This window comes from Falco cherrug, chromosome Z (assembly GCF_023634085.1).
Source record: "Falco cherrug isolate bFalChe1 chromosome Z, bFalChe1.pri, whole genome shotgun sequence".
NCBI classification, from domain to species: Eukaryota; Metazoa; Chordata; class Aves; order Falconiformes; family Falconidae; genus Falco; species Falco cherrug.
In genome coordinates this window covers 16,305,062-16,328,288 of record NC_073720.1, presented here as the reverse complement: position 1 = coordinate 16,328,288, position 23,227 = coordinate 16,305,062, and the positions used below count along the sequence as shown (strand labels likewise).

At 42.2% G+C, this 23,227-nt stretch overlaps 1 protein-coding gene across 10 annotated transcripts in view; it reads right to left on the bottom strand.

Moving 5' to 3' along the window:
- GHR (growth hormone receptor) overlaps window positions 1–23,227 on the bottom strand; it is a 125,488-nt gene that overhangs the window by 61,895 nt on the left and 40,366 nt on the right. For 4 of the 10 annotated variants that reach the window (XM_055698575.1, XM_027797528.2, XM_027797531.2 and 1 more), the window contains exons 2-4: window positions 22,159–22,242; window positions 10,667–10,851; window positions 9,466–9,545 (exon numbers count right to left, since the gene is read on the bottom strand). In XM_055698575.1, coding sequence (XP_055554550.1) covers window positions 9,466–9,545; window positions 10,667–10,697 — 111 coding nt within the window. In that variant the 5' untranslated portion in view covers window positions 10,698–10,851; window positions 22,159–22,242. Of the gene's footprint in view, window positions 1–9,465; window positions 9,546–10,666; window positions 10,852–22,158; window positions 22,243–23,227 lie in introns of those variants that run through there. The other 6 variants (XM_055698576.1, XM_027797533.2, XM_005433747.3 and 3 more) reach the window with 3 other exon arrangements.

Here is a 23,227-nt window from a genome sequence, read left to right as displayed (position 1 = left end):
ACTGACCAAGAATTCTGCAAGGCTGGACCCAGCCATCCTCCAAATAGGCTCCAGTTACCAAAGTACCCAACTGTGCCGGAATTACTGCTGCAACCCTGAGAATCATCTGATTCTGCTGAGGGTGGTGACCAGCACAAAGCTTTCAAGAGTTGCTCTGTGCCACTCAAGAATGACATCTTGGTAACTCTGACTCTAAAACGATTCTCTTTCATTCTGATCCCTTGGAACAGATAAAAGGAACACTCAGGCTTGTAATCAAGGCTAACGTGCACATAACATTCCCTCATTTACAGTGGTAGGAGCCGGGTCTGTTCAGTGATGGCTCTCCAGTTCCCAGTCACATTTTCATTCTGTTTCCAGTCTCATCCTGACTTTTGAAGAGCATGGCATGGAAAGAAAAGATGCAATGTTGCAGAAAGTTTATTAGTCTAAAAACATCCTGTATTTCAACCCAGGCAGCACAAGCAGTGACTGGAGTTACATCCAGCTGGTGGCTAGTCACAAGTGGCGTTCCCCAGGGCTCAGTACTGGGGCTGGTTCTGTTTCATATCTTTATCAATGACATAGATAGGGGGACCGAGCACACCCTCAGTGAGTTTGGGGATGACCCCCAGCTGGGGGGGGAGCGTTGATCTGCGGGAGGGCAGGAGGCTCTGCAGGGGGGTCTGGGCAGGCTGGAGCGATGGGCCCAGGCCAGTTGTGTGAGGGTCAACCAGGCTCAGTGCCGGGCCCTGCCCGTGGGTCACACCAGCCCCCGCAGCGCTGCGGGCTGGGGGCAGGGGGCTGGGAACTGCCTGGGGGGAAAGGGCCTGGGGGGGCTGGTCGGCAGCCGGCTGGGCATGAGCCCCCCGTGTGCCCAGGTGGCCAAGGAGGCCAGCAGCAGCCTGGCTGGTGCCGGGAACAGCGTGGCCAGCAGGGCCAGGGCAGTGCTGTCCCCCTGCACTGGGCACTGGCGAGGCCGCCCCTCGACTCCTGTGTTCAGGTTGGGCCCCTCACTGCCAGGGGGACGCAGAGGGGCTGCAGCGTGTCCAGAGACGGGCAGGGGGCTGGTGCCGGGGCTGGGGCACAAGGCTGGTGGGGAGCGGCTGGGGGAACTGGGGGGGGGTCAGCCTGGAGAGGAGGAGGCTCGGGGGTGACAGTATTGCTCTCTGCAACTACCAGGAAGGAGGCTGTAGTGAGGAGGGGACAGGTCTCTTCCCAATTAACAAGCACTAAGACAAGAGGAAATGGTCTCAAGTTGCATTAGGGGAGAGAAAAATGCCTTCACTGAAAGGGTTGTCAAGCATTGGAACCAGCTGCCCAGGGAGGTGGTGGAATCACCACCCCAGGAAGTGTTTAAAAGACATGTAGATGTGGGGACATGATTTTGTGGTGGACTTGGCAGTGTTAACAGCTGGACTCAATGCTCATAAAGATCTTTTCCAACATAAAAGACTCTATGATTTTATGATTCTAAGTTACTGCACAATAACTGCATCATTGTTTAATGTAATGAAAAAATGTGACCCCTTCCCATGGTAATTTCATTGTATACTATGAACATCCAGTAACAAGCGTTTCTTTTTCTTTCCTGTTTACAAATGGGTGGTACTGAAAGCAAGTTGCTCTGTATGTGCTCCACTGCAAGGACTGATTCATTACAAGTCATGAAATACGCTTTGACAATACAGATTAGTGTTTATTTGCTTGAGCTACTTTTCCTTCCCCTGATGCACAGTCTACTGAGCTAATTTGGCTAGTGCAGTGCAAACTGTTTAAATAATTCACATGGAATATACATGTAAAATATCAAAACAGGAGTTAAAGTAAAAACCGTAACTAGGATTTTCCTCACATTAGCTTTTTAGATAGCAGTAACAAAGTGCTGTGCACATTTTTGCATCCTCTCCGTCATCTGATCTTCCTCTTTAAACACACAGACTTAACTGCAAGTGTAGGCAAAAGTTTGTGTTTCAAACTGGCGTCACTGCTTCTCCTCCAAAAGCAAGCAGCCCTTGTTAGCCAGCAGTGCTGGGTGCAGCTCAGACCTGGTAAAGGAGGAACAATCCTGGTTCACAGGAGGAGCAGTGAGCAGTGTGTGTGCTGGTGGCTTGGCTGCAGCCTACAGGTCTGCTTGGGACAGCAGAGACGTACACTGGGATTACAAGCTTTGCAGCTGAGAGACAGAAAGACTGATCTCCTTCTGACTACACCTGGCACTAACTACAGAGATGTGGCTAGTTCTTGCAAATTATATCAAAACCCAGCCATCAGAGGACAGCAAACTGGTGAGTTTGTGTTCAAAAGAGAAGAAAATATGATGGCAACTAAAGCGCAATGAAGGAAATACATACAATAGCAGGAATGTTAAAGATAACAGATAACTGAATGGGATAACTATGGCACATACGTTATTTTGCAGGGTGTCTGACTGAAGCTGATTGTTTATTAAGTGTTTTTGGCACGCTTCTGTGAAGATATTAAAAGTCTTGAAAGTTTTCAGTAAATGCTGGAGTCAATAGATGTGGTTTGGAGGAAAGGACAAAGGGTGACAAGTTTCTGGCAACCCAGGTTAGCATTTGAACCATTGGATCTACTCAGTTACAAGCCTACACATGGATTTTTAGGGGCATAACTTAAGGCTACTACATCAGAAAAAATCAGCACTGTGTTTTTATTTTCTGTTTTCTTACAAAACATAGGCCTGTTTACAATTAATTTCCAACATGTCTTCCACTCTTAGAAATCCCAACCCCCTTCCTGTAAAAGTACCATGTATGCTCCCAACACAGAAGACAAGATGAAATCTTTCCTTTCCATATGAAAGGATGGATACTGTAACACTCGCCCAAACAGCTTCTCTGAAATATGTAGTACCTGCTAGGAAGCAAGAGCAGTAAAAGTAACTTAGAAGCACACAGACTGAAGGCCTTCCCTCAGATTTTTCTGCTAGCCATCAAAGCCATGCCTAATCGCAATGGAAAGTGATGATGGAAATACTACTTGCTCTCTGCCAAAATGAATCTTCCCTCCAGCTGAAATGGCTTAGCCAGATCAGAGTGGTATAACTTACACTCCCCTGTGCCAAGCTTTCTGATCCTGGCTCCTGGAACAGCTCCATAGCAATTTCTTCTACATAACGACACATACTTCTTTCTCAGAAACACTTAAACTTCTGGAAATAAAGCAACTATTCTAAAGGCTTTGTCTGCAGGTAAAAGTTTTAAATCTGTATTCCTGACAGTTCTGCTCTTGTCCACGTAAACCAGGATGCACTGAGCTGATCACAGCTTTGAGATTTTCAGGTTTTACTGCCAGTTTTGCTTTGGTTTGTTCTGTGTTTAGATAGCTGCATATAATTGAGAATGTAGGCAACAGAGAGAAAGGTCATAGCAAAGACACAGCAATTAGAAGAATTAAGAGGAGAAAATGACCACAATGAACCAATGACTACGAACTATATTATGGCACTACTGTTTTCCAAGAGGAGGCAAGGGGAGTTTGCAGTTCAAGCTAAGGAAGATTCTGCCTTTTCCTCCTAACAAGATTAGGATTGTTTTATATGCCAGTATGTCTAGATCAGCAAAAAAGTTGTTAAAAATAAAAAAATATCCTTCATGTGTGAGAAATGGCTTATCAGTACAGTGATCGCAATCTATAAAATTTGCATTTGCCTAAATCACAAAACATGTTTTCAGCCAAGACCCCACACAGCTACTGATCTTTTTAATGAATATTTCAAGTCAAGCAACAAAGTCCCTGGTACCTCCTGACTCCATGAACAGATGGACAAATTTCCTCAGCAAACAATATGCTGCAATTCAAAGGCACCTTCCTGCTTTGGTTAAGAATTCCTCTGTGTTTCACAGAGTCAAATCCATGCCTTTTGACAACATCCATCTGATCTGCTACTTAGCTTCATGGTGACAGCAAGAACCCAACTGCTATCCTGTCAATCCAATGAGAAGACCCCTCACTTCAGCAGTAGCAGAAGACCTACAGCATGGAGCTGAGAAATTATGACACTACCCAGAAGCAAGCATGCAGAAGCATGCATATCCAAACAAGGCAGCTATAAGGGTGAGGCTCAGTTCAAAATTAAGATACCTATACTTAGCTCTCTTTATGCAAGGTAGGGCAAAATCCAGCTGCCTGAACATCTGTAGCTATCTCAGACTGCCTAGGATATTTTGCTTACCTTCCATCCTCTGCTTCAAAAGGCACAGATGTGCTATCTACAAAGTCTCATGAAGATTTTTTGGGTGCCTACATGGATGAATCTCATCCTTAGGTGTTCAAGCTCCCAAATGTCAATGGAGAGCTAGTTAATACAGTCCCTGGAAAAAAGAACAGCTGATGGAGTTGATTTAATTGCCTGAAAACAGATATTCAGGTACATATGAGATGCCTGACCTTAAGCTTTTTACAGAGCTCTTTTAAGCTTCTGGCCACTCCAGAATGATGCAGATGTCCTGGAGGTCCTGTGTCATTGCCGAGTCCCACACAGATGTCTTGGGTGCCCAGCGGTGTCTTTAAAGACAGTAAAGCCCTACATATTGGTTAAGGATTCAGTCTCCAGCTCTGTAATTGGGGGCTTTGATATTCAGTGCACACCTATACCTAAAATGGTTTAACCTGGATATGTAATGCACACAAAGCAAGTACAGTAAGCGAGCAAAAACCAGCATAACAAAAAGACATTTTGATGAAAGTAAAAATTAGATCTGATATGTACCAGAAGGGAAAATAACTATTTCTTACATAAAAGTGAGGAAAATGAGAGTATTTGAGCATAACACCTTCATACAGTACTTAAAAATAGTTATGACTGGAAAACATAAATACATTTCTAAAATCAGATTAGAAAAAGTGAACAATGGATTCAGGCTTGTAGCTCTTAAAATTGTAATTGCACAAAACCAGTTAAAAATATTGTAATTGTGCTACCATTAAACATGAATGTCTCTCTAAACATGCTTCAGAGGATGAACTAGCGTAGCTGTAATAGTCTGGAATGAACTATGATCTAGTATAAAAAATGATAAAAGACATTTTCCACTTATTTTCACTGGGAAGAAATTAGTTTTCAAACTGCTTAAGTTTATGTATTGTCTTATTAACTGGGACTAATTTCCAGTTTATAACTCTATGTCCTTACGTGACTTATATCATGAGCTGTAGAGAAGGAGCAAGCAGGCACAATTTAGTTTGCTTCCTAAATATTTTTATATCTATGTCTGGAGCAATTCCCCTCAATCAAATCTGCTGTCAGCAAGTATAATAAACCAAAATACCTGAGTGTATGCTGGATATGTATTTGAAACATTGCAGTTACATTAATGTAAATATCTCAAACACAAACTTTGTTACGTGTACATGAATACAAGCTTTTATTTTTCCCTTGAACAACTAATATTGCACAGACACAGCTGATCAACTCATGAAGCAGTACTCTTTCTTGTTCATGTACCTAATTAAGTGAATTAAACTAAAATTTCAAAATCACACAATTCCCCATCTTCAAAGAAACCTAAACTCTAAACTAGAAGCGTAATTTCTGTTGACTTAACAAAAACCATCTTCATTAGCTGTGAAAATGGGCCTTACATTCTTGGATCCCTAGGCCACAAAATCCATTTACCTATGGTATTTACACACGTATTAGAAATTACCTTCCCGTTGTAAGTGGCCTTCACACTGTCTTTCTACCACTGCCTCTGTTCCGCCCTTACCTTCGTATGGCAGGCACAGCATGTGGGTCAGTGTCCCCTGGTGGGAGGCTGCAGGTCCCAGACCTGCTCAGCTCTGAATTACACTCGAAGACCTGGTGCAGCAGATGTTTAGCATTACTGACTCAGACATGGTGGGCACCCCTGTCACCTCACGCTAGCCACAGCCTCAGTTTAAGGAGCCGGCAAGCCAAGGTCTTTGCAGAAGGAGAGCACAAAAACAAGCTAAATCAATGGAAAGCCTCCAGCAGAACTTGGCACCAGCCTGGAGACAGCAAATAGGTGACTAAATGCCCAATATCTGGTGTTGAATGCTGTGCAGTTGCCTGGCCAACTGCTGGCCTCACACCCTCTACTCCTGCCAGGAGGAAACACGTATGGGATTTCACCCTGTGCCAAGGGTGGATCGGCCCCAGGGCATGGAGCCAGCTCGAAGCACAGGCTCTTGTAAGGCTGAACATAAGCTTTACTTACTTTCAAGACATAAAATCCTTCCATGTACAAGTCACTATTACCCTGTCCCAGTAACGTGTTTTGGTGCAAGATTAGCAAGTACGTGTTATTTTTTAATGTGCTGCCAGAAGAAATAAAATTACTGAAGTGTATTGTTTAGGGAACTGTGACACTGCAGATCCAATCCTTTGAGCAACCTATTGACATGGCACAGGTATGGAGCACATCTAATTAAGCTTATAGGAAGGCCTCAGCAAGACTGTGGTGGGCAGAGCTCTGTGATTGTCAGGATTCATCACCTGAGTGGGGCTGGATGCTTACGAGAACTTTGGCAGGTACAAGCACATTCACATGGGGGAAAAAAACCCAACAGCTAATAAACAGATCTGATCGAATACTCTGTCCTAAATCATTCAAGAATGGCAAACGGATGTTCTCTCATGCTATTATCCCAAATATTCCTGTTTAACTTATACTTTGTCTTTCTTTCTCAACTGAGCATTTCCCCTACTCAGAAAAAATGTGTTACAGCATTGGAAGCAGTTCAGTGGTTAGAAATTTATTCTTGGGACAACAAAGCTTTGTTCCCTTCACACACAGAGTTCATAAATAATGCAGGAGATCAGGACACACATTTAGAATCGTGTCTTGGATTTAAGCACAGGAACACAATTAGCTCTTCATTTTTTGATTCTGGAGGTAAGCTCATGGAAGTTACTATTGCATCAGTATAGACAAAGTCACACAAAGGTGATGTTGTGGTTAAGTTTTATTTAGAACACAGATTTTTACTGAACTTAGGACACCTGAACCACACCTCATTTACCCAGGATCAAAAAATCCTTATGTGCTCTTAAACCTCATGAGATAAATCAATTCGTCTAGTAGAGTGCATCTGGGCCGAGATTATTTTTGTCTATTGAGTGAATGTACTGTAAAATGCAGACACTGCAGCAGGGGGGAAGGATCAAGTCAGGATAGATTAATTTTTGTTCTACTGACCATTCTGTACAAGGCAACAAATAGAAGCTGGTATATGTATCATGTTTCACTGTGAAATACTGACTTTCCACATTTCAGCAGAAGCAAGGAGGAATTTGCACATTTTATTTCCATTCGTGGGTCTAACTAAAGAGGTTGGTACACAAAGGGGGAAAAATTTAGCTTTATTCTGCAAATTCCTATCAGAAAACTACTCTTCTTTTAACCAAATCAGAAGGCAGAGAAGGATTCAAAACACATTAAATAAAGGTCTCACATTGTTTCAGCCCAACTTTATTACGAAAATATACACTTCACTGCCCCATACTTCCTCACACACTTCTTAAACAGGCACACTCACTTCCCATGGGACGTGCAGGTTAGCAGAATGAAAGCATTGCTGCAGTAGGAAATGAAAGTTGGGGACAGAAGTGAAAACTTGATTCATCCATTGCCTTCAATGGTCAGATACACCAGGAACTCAACCAAATTTGGTAAATGTTAAAGAAAAAGCCTTAATTGGCAAGAGATAAGAGAATCTTACACTCTTCCTGATAACACAAAGGATGAGTATCTGAGGCACACTCGTAGAAGTAACCAAACAGAAACTTGTGTTTTCCCTATCCAAATCCCTTTTTCAGTAATAATAAATAAAGAACTTTATGGACGAATTCTCTGAAAAGCGATCATCTGAGTTCTAATCATATCTTCTTTCAGCTTAATATCTCCATTACCAACCAAGTAATACCTCTTATACCTCTCCAATGCTTCCGCAAATATGGATATATTGAAATTTTAAGTATGCAACTCCAAGAAAATACAGAACTGTATCAGAGTGAAGGAGGATGATTATACCTTTAAACTGCAGGACAGTTATAAGTACAGGCAACTACACCATAGCCCTTAGGTTTAATACCATATTCTAAGACTAACACTAGAAAGGTTAATGAAACATGGCTTGCAACTCTATAGGTATTTGCATTCAGTAACACCTAAGTTTGGAGCTAAATTAAAAATGTAAGGAATTGAGAGATGTCAGAAATTTTAATTGAGGATTTTATCAGTTTGTTTACAGTTTGTTGTAGAAGCTGCTTCCACCCCACTTTTTAAAAAATTACTAATCAAAATGCCCCTTTCACTTTCTCTGCTACCACTGATTTTGGCTAGGAGGTCATGAGGGGCACCTGCTTAAGGAGCCACACCTTTCTGCAGCAGCTCTGTAGCTCTGGGAGAAGCAGCAACATGTTTGCATAAAATTAGTAATTACGGAAAACTGTTACTGCTTTCTCCAAAGACCAGAACAAGACAAACCAGACCAGGTTAAGTTGCATTTGTTTACAGGAGCTGATCATAACCAGCATAAGCTGAACAGTCTGACACAATGTAAAACTCCCACTGGAGTTAATGGGATTATTTTGTTAAATGAGTAAAAGACCTGTCCCAGAGGACCCACCAGATTCAGGACAGACCTCTGGGTGATACAGAAATGGTTCCGAATCATTGCATGCTGCAACAAGAGAAAGCATCAGATAAAGTTCAGCTGGACCAAGTACTTTCCAGCCTGGCATTTAATTCAGAAGATGGAAGAGTTGAGCTGAATAGGGACAGAAAGGAGAAAAACTGTGGAAAACCAGAGGTACATTCGGTGGATGGGAACCCTGGGCAGATCTGTTGCATCATGAACACCACAGGATGTGCATTCAGAGTTTCTCCTCCCTGAAAAGGCTTCTGCTGATTACCCACAGCCATCTGGCTGGTTGAGGGTACATGTTCTTTTCAAATCCCTCCTGTAACTTCTGCTCAAGTATTTCTAAGTGTATTCTTATGAAACTTGTTCATATTGGCCTCGTACCCAAAGTGTAGTCTTAAAATGCTTCCTCTGTACTTCCAAATAGTTCTATGTTTAATATATGATTATACTAAAAAGACTTGCTAAGGAAAAAACCCCATCTGTTTTCATTATAAAAAACCCCAAAACCAATGACAAAAAAACACCCCAAACCACCCATACAATACTTTCATAACTTCAGTACCTGAGAAAAGAAGATCCAGACACCTAATGCCAACACTGGCCTACCCTGCTCACACATCACACATCTAATGCTGTCCATGAAATTTACCATTATTCTGCAACACATCTCAGTCTCACCCTTTATCTTTACAATAAGATAAAATGATGTATTTTCAACATTTCACATGATGTACCCAGGTTACTCCAACCAAGAAACTTTCATAGTCCTGACACATATAAAAATACTCTTAATATAAAACTATATATATAATTTGCACACACAAAGGCACAGAAAGGTATCATAAAACTTACCATCACTTGTAGAAAGGGAGTCATTTGCACAGACCAGTGCCAAAATAAAGAGCAGATGCCGAAGATCCATACCTCTAATTCTGTAATAACAGAAGACAGTAAGAGAGTTTCTTTATAAAAAAAATATCACTAACTAACATGACATGACATTTAAACTATTATCTAGTTTTATGGAACTTTTGATAGGATTAAAACCAGAAGTGTATTTAGTTTATAGTTTATTGTCTCATAAAGTCATACATCATCTTGCAGTCTAGGACAGAGAGTAAATATTAATTTTACAAAAGAACTAGCTTATAGGTTTCTAGTTCATTTAATACAGAGGAGGAAAATGTCAAGTACTGTCAATCTCTAGACTGCTTCCAGGGAGTAGCCACACTTCCCCCACAGCAGCCTTTGGTGGATGGATCCCAAGCAGAAAAAGAACAGTATTTCTTTCAGGGAACAAAAATATGGTGATCCCCTTTACAGCTCATGCTGCTCTGAAGCTGTATTCACCTTTGCATGCCATGTATAACCATTTGTGGGTTGAGGACTACATGCAGCAAAGCTGAGAGGAGCGATGCAGTTTAATAAGCCAGCTCCCACACCAGAAAGCCAAGTGGTTGTTAGCAAACAAACACCAGCTTAGTATGTACGGCTGCTGCCTGTGGCAGGCAGCTTGCCAGGAGCAGAAAGGGTGGCTGTGGGGCTGCAAGAATGGAGTAACCTGGAATAATTCTCTGCCCTGTTCCCCACTGAAACCCTACAAAATCCTGAGCACCTGCCTTGGTTCCCCGACTGCTGTGCTGCTCTTCAGGGGCTGCCACAGAGGCTGTCTCATGCTGGAAACTTCCACCTGTGCCATTTCTGAGAAGGCTCCTTCTGATGGACCTGATCACATCCACACAAGCCTTTACAACCTCCAAGCATCCAAACCTTTATAACCCAAGCACAACCCAACAAGCCTTCACAACCTCCCCCAAAAGCACACTCAATTCACCCATGCCACACACACAGAGCCTACAACCCCATCATATGATCCTGTATGAAGGACACTGCTTTCTTTGCTCCTGCCATTACCATCAGCATCTGGTAACAGTTAAGGGCAGAAGCTGGGATACGCTGGAGTTTCAGGCAGCGCAGCGTTCTGCACAAAATTACACCATGCCTCCAAAAGCTCATGGGGTCTCCATATGTAGTAGGGGGAAAACATACATACCATGGATGGCTACCTGACCATTTACAAGCATGCCAGTGGAGCACAGAGATGACTGGAGACCTTCAAGGCCAAAGCTACAGCACCAGAGTGCACACAAAATGCTGAAACAATACTCAGGCAGCAGCTTCTTGGTCTGTGGCAAAAAAACTGCCGGGATACACTGACACTCCAGCTCAACGAGGTAGCTGAGAGAGAGAGATGACAGAAATAGCTCCACTTCCACATTTAACCATAAACTGGTATGACAAACCTTGATTCTATACCCGACTGTTTTCAAGTATTTTCTTTCTTCATCTAAGAGTAGATTAAATCACAAGTGTCCAAACAACCAAGCCCACTAACAAAGAACAATCTCTAAGTGGATGTTACTGATTAACAGCTGATGCTGTCAAATCTGGATATCGAAAAGTAGTCAGTTTCCTAGTAGTGTTAGCAAAGTTTGAATTTAGTCAGAAACTAAAACACAAGCACACAGAGTATGTAAAACTATGGTAATACTGAACTTAGAAGATAATTCCCTCTTTATTTTTTTTTTTTACCCTAAGAGAACAGATTGAATCACACTACAGAAAACCCCACAAACTACTACCAACTTCACTTTTCTCATTCATGCTGTTTAGTACAAAACTTGAAAATCAGAAGGTATTTCCCACATCCTTATTAGCACAACTGCTCAATAATTCTTGAGTTTCAGGCTGAGTAGGCATGCACTCAACCTGCTCTAGGCCAGCAGAGTCTAACCCAGAGCTGCAAAGGCAAGCCAGGAGATGCTCCCCACCACCCCCACACCACTGCAGGGATGCTCAGCTAAACAGGAGAGATAAGCTCTGGGGACCTGCCAGGTGGTGGGCAGGGCTTTCCTCTGGCCAAGCAGACATGGGTCTCTCAAAGGTGATTCCCCTGTTCTCAAGTGGGCAGGGAGGAAGGAAGGGGTACGGTGAGGCTGGAGGCACATTAGTGAGGATTTGGGGTGGTATGAGAGTGAGGTGGCCTGGGGAGCAGGACCAGGAGCAGTGACGGCTGCAGCTGCTGGAGTGCACAGGGCTGGGAAAAAGCCTCATAAAGCAAATCACAGGCCAGCAATCCTCCTACTCTCGGAGTGGAGCTACACTGGCACAGTACAAGGTTCATCTGAGATCAGCTACGTTTTCAGCTAGCTCAGTTGTTCCCCTGCTCCATCTGTACTCTTGTTTAAAGTATTCTTATTGTCTCTTATTAATAAATCTTCTACACAAATACTCCTCTATATTAGCCAGCTCCTCTCCTCTTACACAATTTCCACTCTGTCAAACAGCCCCGCTTCCCTTCAGCCCTTCCACTTTTCCTTGAAGTTTTGTTTTCTTTCACACACCTGAGCACGTCATTTTATTTACAACCCTCCTGTGTTCTCCCTATTGCAATACCCAGGCATTCTGTGCTGCTTCCATATTCACACTTCCGTGTTCTCCCACATCCACTATCCTCTGCTGATCTTCCTACCACTCTTCTCCAAGCTCTCCTACTTCCTCCTGCCAAACAACAGCCACAAAAAAAAAAAAAAAAAGCCCAAACCCTCACAGGAGTTCTCCTGTGAGAATGAATGTCATCAATAGAGTCCAGCCTTCAGAGCACATCTATGCACACTGTTTCCTTTTTTATAACTGCACCAAACAATTTTCTCTGTGGTGAGAACTAGGACAGGTCCCCATGTGCAGCTGTCACAGCACAGCTATCCCCTCCATCCCTGTGCTGTGACTGGCAATCATCTCAGCCTTCTCCCAGGAGGGGTGGTTTGACAGAGGGAGCACCAACACAGGACCCTGGAAATACGTCCCAGAGGTCAACAATCACATTGAACTACAATCAGGTCTTGCTGCTGCGGACAAAACCAATTCCATTCCAGTACTGCTCTTCCTCTTATGCTGGTGGACTTTACATACCTGCATGCAATGAACTCTGTCAGGAAATTATTCCAGTTAGAATTAATCCATAAACATTTATTGTAACAAATCTGCTTGCTGTCTGGGTTTATCAGGACTGCATAAAGATGCACCCAAGAAGCAGAGCCAGGGCAGCACAAGTATGAGAAAGAGCAGCCAGGGTGGAGGGGAGGACAGCCACTACTTCAGCAGCAGCCACTACTTGTTTAAGAACAATTCTGTAATTATTGGGAAAGTCCCTGCTGAGCCACAGACCGACTAAAACATCTAGCATGCTGAAACAGGACACAAGATTAATTTGCATTCCTAAACCTCAAAGGTGATCAAAATCACGGCTTAATCTCTTGCATTTTTGCTAGCAAAATGCAGTACAGAAACAAATGATGCTTCTGTGGATTTTCACAAATGCCTTTATCTTAGCAAGGTAAAGCAACAGTATCTCTGCTCTGCCTAAATCCACACGTGATCCTCCACCGAGTTATCCATCCAGATTGCATGTAGGAGAAAAATTCAGCTGGTGTACTCTGAACATGTCCAGTACACAGAGAGGACTGAGCTCAAAAATGGCAACTGCTCTCATTTGGAAATATGGATGGGCCATGCCTCACCTTTTGTACAACAGCCTCTGGAAAGGGCAGGTTGTGCTAGCCTCCTTGGAGTGCAAACCCAGAGCCCTTGGGACAGGGCTCATGCTCAAGGTCTCTCCCAGGCAAAAGGAGCTCTGCAAGGTGTGGGAAGCACCAGGGACTACATGATCTTTTTGCGTCCAGCACAAATACCAAGAGCTTTGCTGGACTACAGGTATGGCCACCACTTCTAGAGGTACTGGAAGACAAGGGAGAGCTACACTGCCATGGTTCTGGTCTCATGGGGGAAAATCTGGTGCAACGTAGGAGCTGCCCCAACATGATAGCACTTTTGACGGTAAAGAATAACATTTCTGAGAGAAGACTCCTCTGAAGTGTCATCTGCCCCATCATCAGACAACTACTGCATTGCAGAAAATTCTCACAAACCTGTCTTGTAACCACCCGCTGCTCTTTCTCTCGGAGACTCTTGTAAAAAGTCACTGCCAACAGGAACAGCATTGTTCAGAGGCTGCAGTGTTAATCTAGCAGGAGGCAGCTTCAGGACAAAACAGATTTTTCACAATCTGGTAGTATCTACCTCCCAACACCTGTACCTGTAGCATATGAAAGACAAATGCCACGAATAAAGTCCTTGTTACTGAACAGAAAAAAATTTCAGTGTTTGTAATATACACTAGACTAAGGAATAACAGTCTATATCTTAACCAACTCAGCAGTTTGTAAGAATGAGGAGAGCTAAAACCAGAAAAAAAAAAAATTACAGCAGCTGACTGTCCTCAAGCCAGCTGAAACTCGACCACAGGAACATTTGGCTAGAGGTCAGCTCAGGCTAATTACTTCAGTACAGACAGGGAGCCAGGAGTTATAAAAAGGATAAAAAAATTTCTTGGCCCTTTTCTATAGCAATGTTGGAGTAAGGTCAATCACAAGTGAATTTAAACACGACATCTCTCCAGTGGGATATGAACATAGTCAGCATAAGCAGGCAAAACTGGGCTAAGAAAATCCCTGAGAAAAGAAAAGAGTTTAGTCACAGAATACAGAGTGGTTTGCATCCACTCTGGTCAGGTAACAATGTTAACACTCAGAGTAAACCATAGGGAGTTTTGCTTATAAACAAAACTGGTTTTTGACATGAGCTCTTGACGTTTAGATAGCTCCTGGATCTGAAAAGACCTGAAGGAAGGTGAAGGACATTACACTTCATTAAACTGCACCTCTGAAGTGACTTCTGCTTTTGCCATCTCCATTAACTCATTGTACCCCAAAGATGAGAAAGTTTTTTTCCCCTGTAATTTCTTCCAGTTTGGCACTGCTTGCCAAAGCAGCACATATGCAGCTAGTCCTGAACCAAAGGTAGCCTCTCTGCTGCAAACCAAACCACAAAATTATTGAGCAAAGGATTAATCTGAGGACTTTTTCTGTACATTGCTGTTTCATCATTCCATCAGATCACAGACAGACAGGGAGACAAGAGTGTGCTATGCAGCTGAATATGCAGCAATACTTCCACCACCAAGTAAGAACAAGTGCTGAGAAGGGACTGTTAACTCCAGGCTCTCCAGATCTGTCTTGAACCTTGTTTCTGCAACAATCAAATCCATCCATACATATCCACACAGAATTTTTATGGGTAAAGGCCTTTATTTTTCACAGTGTGGATATTCCTTACAAGCTATCTCATAGAAAAATTGGTGAAACCAAGAGGAAATCATCTTTCTGTGCTTGTGTAAAAACATTCACAATGGTTTGGCTGACCATGCACAGCTGAAATCACTTTGCCTGCTTATCCTCATTCCTCTGAATGCCAAAAGGACAGAGTCATTCTGCACATGAAATGAGTTACAGCTCTTCCAATGAACACAATCTAAAACTGCCACGGACCTAAAGACTTCTTTCCTTGCTTGCTGATATTACAGCTTGATTGAGTCATCAGCAGCACTTGGATGAAAGCCTGTTTTTATAGAACACTTGTCAGGGCTATACGCTCAGCTGTGTCAAGAAACAGAAATAATAAATTGTCTCAGATGATAACACACCATTCACCTAGTGTGCGCAGCTACACAGGATATGAAAAGAACAATGAATAATACTGTAAAAGCAGAAATTATATACTGCAAATTAAAAAAGAGACAAAAAATCTCATAAAGGGCACATTTCAGAAAAAAAAAAAACCAAGACCTGACAACAAAATACAGAACTAGAAAAGAATGAAGGACTCTGGCATAAAGCTACCTTTATTATGCATGGTTTGACGCACATTTGATTATTAAAAGGTACACCATGATGAGAAACTAAAACTATGGAACAGAGGCAATTTTATATTATTAATTAGAGCTCTATGTAAGCTAAGTAACTTATAATAGTTTCAAGTGTTAAAATTAAAAAGGGAATCACAGAATGGTTTGGGTTGGAAGGGACCTTAAAGATCACCTAGTTCCAACCCCCCTGCCATGGACAGGGACACCTTACACCAGCCCAGGTTGCTCAAAGCCCCATCCAGCCTGGCCTTGGACACTGGGATGGGGCATCCACAGCTTCTCTGGGCAACCTGTGCCGGTGTCTCTCCACCCTCACAGTAAAGAATTTCTTCTCAATATCTAATCTAAATCTACCCTCTTTCAGTCTAAATCCAGCCCCCTCCCACCCCCCCTTGTCCTGTCACTACAGGCCCTACTAAACAAATCTGTCCTCATCTTTCTTTTAAGCCCCTTCTAGGTACCAGAAGGCTGCAATACGGTCTCCCCGAAGCCTTTTCTCCAGGCTGAACAACTCCAGCTCTCTCAGCCTGCCTTCATAGCAGAGGTGCTCCAGCCAGACTCTGATTATCTTTGTGGCCCTTCTCTGGATGTGCTCCAGCGAGTCCATGTCCTTCTTATGTTGGGAGCTCCAGAGCTGGATGCAGTGCTCCAGGTGGGGTCTCCTAAGAGCTGAGTAGAGGGGGAGAATCACCTCCCTCATCCTGCTGGCCACGCTTCTTTTGATGCAGCCCAGGATAGCCCAGGGCTTTCTGGGCTGCAACCCCACATTGTTGGGCCATGTTGAGCTTTTTGTCCACCAGTACACCCCCAAGTCCTTCTCCTCAGGGCTCCTCTCAATCTGTTTTGTGCCCAGGCTGTACTGGCAGTTGCCCCGATTCATGTGCAGGACCTTGCACTTGGCCTTGCATGAGGTTCGCACGGGCCTAGTTCTCAAGCCCATCAAGGTCCCTCTGGTTGGCATCCCTTCCCTCCAGCATGTAAACCGCACGACTCAGCTCCATGTCATTGGCAAACTTGCTGAGGGTGCACTTGATCTCATTGTCCATGTTGCCAACAACGTGTTGAACAGCACCAGTTCCAATACCAACCCCTGAAGAATGCCACTCATCACTGGTCTCTACTTGGACATTGAGCCATTGACTGCAACACTTTTGAGTGCGACCATCCAGCCAATTCCTTATCCACCGAGTGTTTTACCTGTCAAATCCATGTCTCTCCAGTTTAGACACAAGGATGCCTTGTGGGATAGTGCCAAAACCTTTGCACAAGTCTGGGTAGATGATGTCATTCCCCTCCCCTCATCTGTCAAGTGCTGTAACCCCATCACAGAAGGCCACCAAATTTGTCAGGCATGACTTGCCCTTAGTAAAGCCATGTTGGCTGTCACCAGTTACCTCCTTATTTTCCATGTACCTTAACATAGTTTCCAGTAGGATCTGCTCCATGAACTTGCCAGGCAAAGAGATTAGACTGTCTGGTCTGTACTTACCTGGGTCTTATTTATTTCCCTTCTTAAATATGGGAGTTATGTTTCCCCTCTTCCAGTCAGTGGGAACTTCACTGGACCGCTACACTTCTCAAATATGATGGATATTGGCTTAGCCACTTCATCTGCCCATTCGCTCAGGATCCACAGATGCATCCCATTATCTCTACTTAGATAACTGCTTACTATGGATTTAGAAAAAATGATTGTTTTTTTCCTAAACAAACTTCTAATTTTGTAACAGACACGGTATGAAAGCTTCATTCTAACACCAAATTTATTTCTATAGGATAAAACCAGTAATAGACAACTTCAGTACTTCTACCAGAGCTGGTTTGTTTTTCCCACAGATAGGGATAGATGTGTCAGCTAATTACTGTGATTTAAACTGCATTTAAACTGGTAACAGGCCAAATAGTTATCAGTTCCTGGATGTGGTTAAGGAGCCCTTCAATGACAGCAGAGTTATTGTTCTGGGTTTGTACTGAAAGCTGTTCTAGGTTAATCCAGCTCTAAGTTCATACTCCAAGAACTGGGCTATGAAGTCCAAGGATGGCTGTGGCATATGGTGTATCAATTTTTTATCTACAATAAAACCTGTTATGCTTTGACAGAAGTAACCTAATGGTCTAAAAGAGAACTGAAGTTAAAGCATCTGTCTACTGCAGAAAATTTTAGATTTGGAAAAGACTTAATTGCCTTTTTTGCCTTTCAGCTCCCAAAACACATCAGAGCAGGAAATTAGACGCATCTCAGCTGAAAGAAATAGCAACACATAGCTGCTATCATGCATATGTGAATTGCTGAGCTGATACTCAGCTTTACACACACCTGTATCATTAAGAAAGAGGGTCCAGTCCTGTTTATGAGAGTAATAATTTTTTCAGGCTGTAAACACTTTTCTCAACTGCAGCTGTAATTTTTCCTAGGCTTTTTTTTTTAAGTTATTATTAAAACTTAGATAAGTATCATTCAAAAGACAAAATTTAGCTCTTTGTTTTGTTACTTGTACAATCAATTGCAAAGTGAGAAAATTTCTCTATATAAGAAAAAAGTATATTACAGTTTGTTTGAAGGAGTATAATGCATCAATTTAATCTCAAATACCATGACAAGAAAGGAAAAAGAAATGTTTGAGTTTATGTCTAGAACCAATCTCTACTAAAAAAATGCCGGTTTATGCACAGGAAAAAATTCCACTGAGATGATAATTCACACTTTACATAAAGAGATTAAATGATATTTCCAGTGCTGTAATACACTTCTGTGCCAATGTAAAAAATCCCCAAGTCCTCATTGCTAGCATTAAAGTTAAATCTCATCCTGACTCAGCAGCGTGGTCCCAATCTAGCAAAGCAGTTAGAGGCATCTAATTTTAACCAGGCAAGGTTAAATATTTAACAGGAGAACATAGCTAATTCCCCTAGCACAGCCAGAGTGCTTAGCACGTGGCAGAAATTATAAATAAATGATGAAGCACAGTAATCGCGGTGGAAAGCAACCTGTGTGACATTACTGGTAGTTTAGGCTGGAACATGAGGGAAAAACAGAATTATTCACATGCTTAATATCAAGTAACCCTCTTGGTTCTGGATCACCTGCTGGATCACCACTACACAGTACGCCAGTTCCACTGTTCCAGTTAGCATTTTCTTTGCAAGTGTTTTCATGTGTGCTAGTATCTGCATATCACTTGAATTAAAAGCATACCACCTAGCACTCGAGCAAATACAGTCAGTTAGGTTTCAGCACATATTATAAATCTGCATCTGATATCACGGAGCTTTTCTGTAACATGAAAACACTGCTCCCTCTGATGTCCTGAAGTTGCTCTTTGAGGTCTGAAAGGCAGGTTTGGATTCAAGGTGATCAGAAGAAACTGAGGATGCTCCGTTCAAAAATGCTTGGTTATAACCAAATTGTTCCAAAATGATACCTATGGAACTGTTACTAGTTTAGTGAAGATGAAAATTGCCCAGATAATCCTCCAAGTGGGTACTCGCAGCTAGCATAGCACTACAAGGAAGGCTATCTTCTGGTATAAGCAAGGTAAAGGGAGATACTAGGTTGTAACTAGAAATTCACACTGGAAACAGAAAGAGCTTAGTCCAAATGCCCAACATTTCCTCTTAAGAAAACTCTACCAAAGAAGAAATTAAGGAGTGTCTACAAAATGAGCAATACAGCCAGCCATATCAATTTTAAAGGTAATTTGCCAAATCTGTTTCTAAAGAGGTCTTTTAATGTTGTCAGACAATGCTTTCCATCAGCAAATCCTGAGGCAGTCTGCAGTGGAGGTCAGTGGCATCATCCGTTTTACAGAACGGCTTGCCTGGATTTACACCACCGTCAGGCATGGCCTGCAACCCTCCCCAACATCTTACCTACCACAGAACATTACAGAGTCTTACAGATTTACTGCCAGACATTTTAGCATCACAAAATAAAGCTGTAACGGATTAAAAAAAAAAACCAAGACAACAAACTAATAGTTTGCATTAAGAAAGAACTGCCATTACGGGAAATACCAGCTCATCTGAAACACTCAAGCAACTAGCAAAACCTTCTTAATAAGTGTATAGCTCTATTTTATAAACAATAGGAATGAACCACGCTCTTCAGCTGTTGTAACCCCAGTGCAGTGGATGTAAACCTCTCCTTTCACATTTACCACTCCTAAACTGTTAGAGACTAAACCAACCACAGTTCTGCATTGCAGCCTTTGCTTTTAGACATCACAGATAAAATACATGAACCCTGAACTGATCAGCTTAAAATGGGAAACTCTGCAATGGGTGCAAACAACAAGAGAGCTGCTCAGTGCAAGGCTGGCTGGCTGGCCAATGGAAAGGATGTCCGCCTCCACTGATGCTAGGACTCCCTCCTCTGCAGGAACTCCATCATGTTACCAACTATCTGATCAAGGAAGTTAAATTTTGGAGTAGATTGAACTGTTTTTTATTAAAACAGACTGCTGCATTCACATTTATCCATTGCTGTTACTGCTATTTCACACGGGACCATGAGAAAATAGGTGTTTAGAGACAAAATTTACCAGGTTATCTGCCCTGAGGAGCAGCTGAGAGCCTGAGTGTTCACTGACCACTATGACAACTATTGCTCAGACTCAAATCCATTTTGTGAGGTCGATTCACAAAAATAAACCCCATACCAAGTTAGATCTCAGGACTTGCGTAAGACATACAGTACAATAAAAAAAAAAAAAAAAAAAAAAAAAGAAAAAAAGCAGCAGATTAAAGGGGAGGACACTTCACTTTAGTCAGTTTTGTAAAACCCTGATGGGGGTTCTCCTGGTCTAGCAAGATATCCAGCTCCTCTGAAGCCTGACCAGCGGTCTTGCCCTAGTACCTGTTTTTTGTACTGAAGGCTGCCTGCACAGGAGTCTGTCAGCAACAGTCTTAGCACCTGGCCGTCTCCATTTCATCACCGCATCAGTGGCCACCCCACCTAATACTGGGCTACTAAACTGCAGTCTTTTTAGTCTCACCCTCACCTCCATGTGTGGAAACTGTCAGCCTAGAAAGGAAAGAGTATGACTGTTCCTTTTTGTCGTCCTTACACTGAATAATATCACAGCAAACTATAGTTTTGGAGAGATAAAAGGCTTCCATTTTTAGCAAAACTTTACCATATAAAAAAAAGCGTATTTTTTAAAGAAGTCATTAATGATGATATCATCTGCTCCTAAAATATGTATGACACTTAACAATCACACTTGAATACTGTGCATATTCACAATAAGCATGGTGAGACTGACTGCTCTTATGTTCTACTACAAAGTGTATGGCAGTACTGGGTAAATCACTTCTGGATTGATTATAATCTTCCCACTGTTACTGGAACTGTGGAATATCTGATGGAGCTTGGAGTTTTGAAGTGCCCTGATGCATAAATTATTCTTGATTTTTAGTTCACGTATCCCATATAAGTTTCTCCTTCAGCAATCAGACCTGATAACAAGTGACTGGACTCATACACTAAAAAGAATAACGACTCAGTATAATTCATTCAAGGAAGATCTTTTTCTACTGCTGCTTTCAGCTATTTTAAAAGCAACAGTCTGCAAAGATTTCTGACAGCTAACCAACCAGCTACCTCTGAATATAAATTGATAACAGGGTGCTTTAATCACATACAAAAAAAAGAAAACAACAGGCCCCTCAAAGCCTGTAGTCCTTTCATAGCTTAGAAAGTGAATCCAGATGTCAGTTCTATGGGCTGCAGAGAACAATTAATTGCAGGATTACTCAGTTTTCTATAAATTAGTGTCTTGGCTAAGAAGGGTCTGGTTTTGGCTGGCCTGGAATTGAGTTTTTACCTCCCTAAGAGAGCAGGTTTTCTTCCAGTCTCAGACAGACATGCTCTATAGTAGACATATAAAATTCACAGGAAAAGCACATATTGTGGGTCAGCGAGGTTTCTCCTGAATAGCTCAGCTGGTAGGGAAGCACCCAACAGTTGTACCCCTACAGAGTAGGGAAGTCCTTAAAATGTACAGCTTGCAGTTGTGTTTCAATTTCCCTATGGCTTTTTGCTCCGTATTAGATGAAAGGAAATGAAAAGAAATCTTTTTTAAAGATTTTAAGTCTTAATTAAAATATGTGCATTCCTTTGAAAGAGATACTTGTTCTCGATCTTGCTATAGATACTGCTAGGTATGTTACATACATGTTCCATAAAGCATCTAGAGAACAGTTTTGAGTCTGAAAAGTTGAAGTATCATACTACAGAAACGGCAAGAAATTTGTATCATGCGATGTTTGGGCTTTTAAGTAACTATCTTATCTGAAACAACCCAAAAGCTATTTATTTAAATCAGAATTTGTCCTGGGAAATGGCTCATTGAAATACAGTATAATAATTCTCTGAGAAGGAAAAATAGCTTTTAAGCACTTCCACCAGTTACCTAGCCCTCCGCCTGAAATGCTGGCTACTAGAATTAGTGGAGATAGGCTTGACGCCACCAATTTACAATGATGATTGAATCTGAAAGCCTTAATTCAAATATCTCTATTGTTTGGTGTAATAAAATATGATGATTGGATCCCAATTAGAATTCTGTATACTGCACATTATCTTCATCACCTTCTATAAGACTGGATGATATGATCTGTAAGGATTATCTGTAGAGCGCTACAGGATACTATTGATCACTCTGCTTAAGCCATCAATCATAATAAAGTCATTTGCAGCAAGATAAAAGTTATCACACTACCTCAAACGTCAGCAGGGGACAGATGATGCTTCACGCCTCCTCAGCTCAACTGCAAATCGTGACCTTCTCCAGCCATCCCAGCACCTACACAACACCAGGAGAAACAGAGACAAGAGATGAGGTCTGGAACAGCAAAGGTCACTGGCAGAAGGAGGCGACATAGCAAAGTCCAAACAGGCATCCTGGCAAGGCTGTCCCTCGGGAAAGGCCACCAGCTAGGCAGTCTGCACCACGGCCCTGAGCAGAGCACCTGGGCTTCTCACTCAAACAGCGGCAGCTGCCTGACCCCCACGCCCGGGCTGCCAGGGCCTTGCCAAGCCACAGTGCTAAACTTGACATTAAAATGCATGAACACAGATTTAAATGGCAAAGAGAAGTCAGGGTGACTGATCAAGACTCATTTTCAATGCACATCCATGGTGGAAATCAGCTGGGCTGGAAGCAAACTCTGAACTGCCAAGAAGAGGGTGTGGATGAGTCGTATCTCAGTACTACTACTTTAGACGATAAATTACAGCGTATTAACTTATAAGCTGGTAATTTTAAAGAAGTAGTATTTCCTTTTTCTCTAAAATGACAGTGTGGAACTCTCAGGAAGATGGCATGCTATTAAAAAAAAAGAAGTACATCATTTGTTATGTTCAGAATTCCTAAGCACATTATCACTCCCATGATATCTGGCACAGCAGCAACATCTAAACCAGTTCTGAATTGGTAGTACTTCTAGCTTTAAATAAATATAACATTAACTCAATGTAGCAGGTTACTTCTTTCCAAAGATGCAAATCAGCTTTTTAAAACATTTTAAGAAGTCAGTCATGTTTCCCACATTAATTGAATAATTCATCATAATTTGGTTTCTTGTGGGTGGGACCATAAAAAGAAGCCCAGATTTCACTGTATTTGGCTCTTTAAATAACCAGAAAAAGAAAGCAGTCTGCAAAACCCCACAAATAACATCTAAAGAAATGCTGTATACATTCAAACTGAATGCCTAGGGCCATACTGCCCTATCTTAACAAGAGTTAAATTTTTGAAAGAGTTTTCCTTGATCAAGTACTAGCACTGG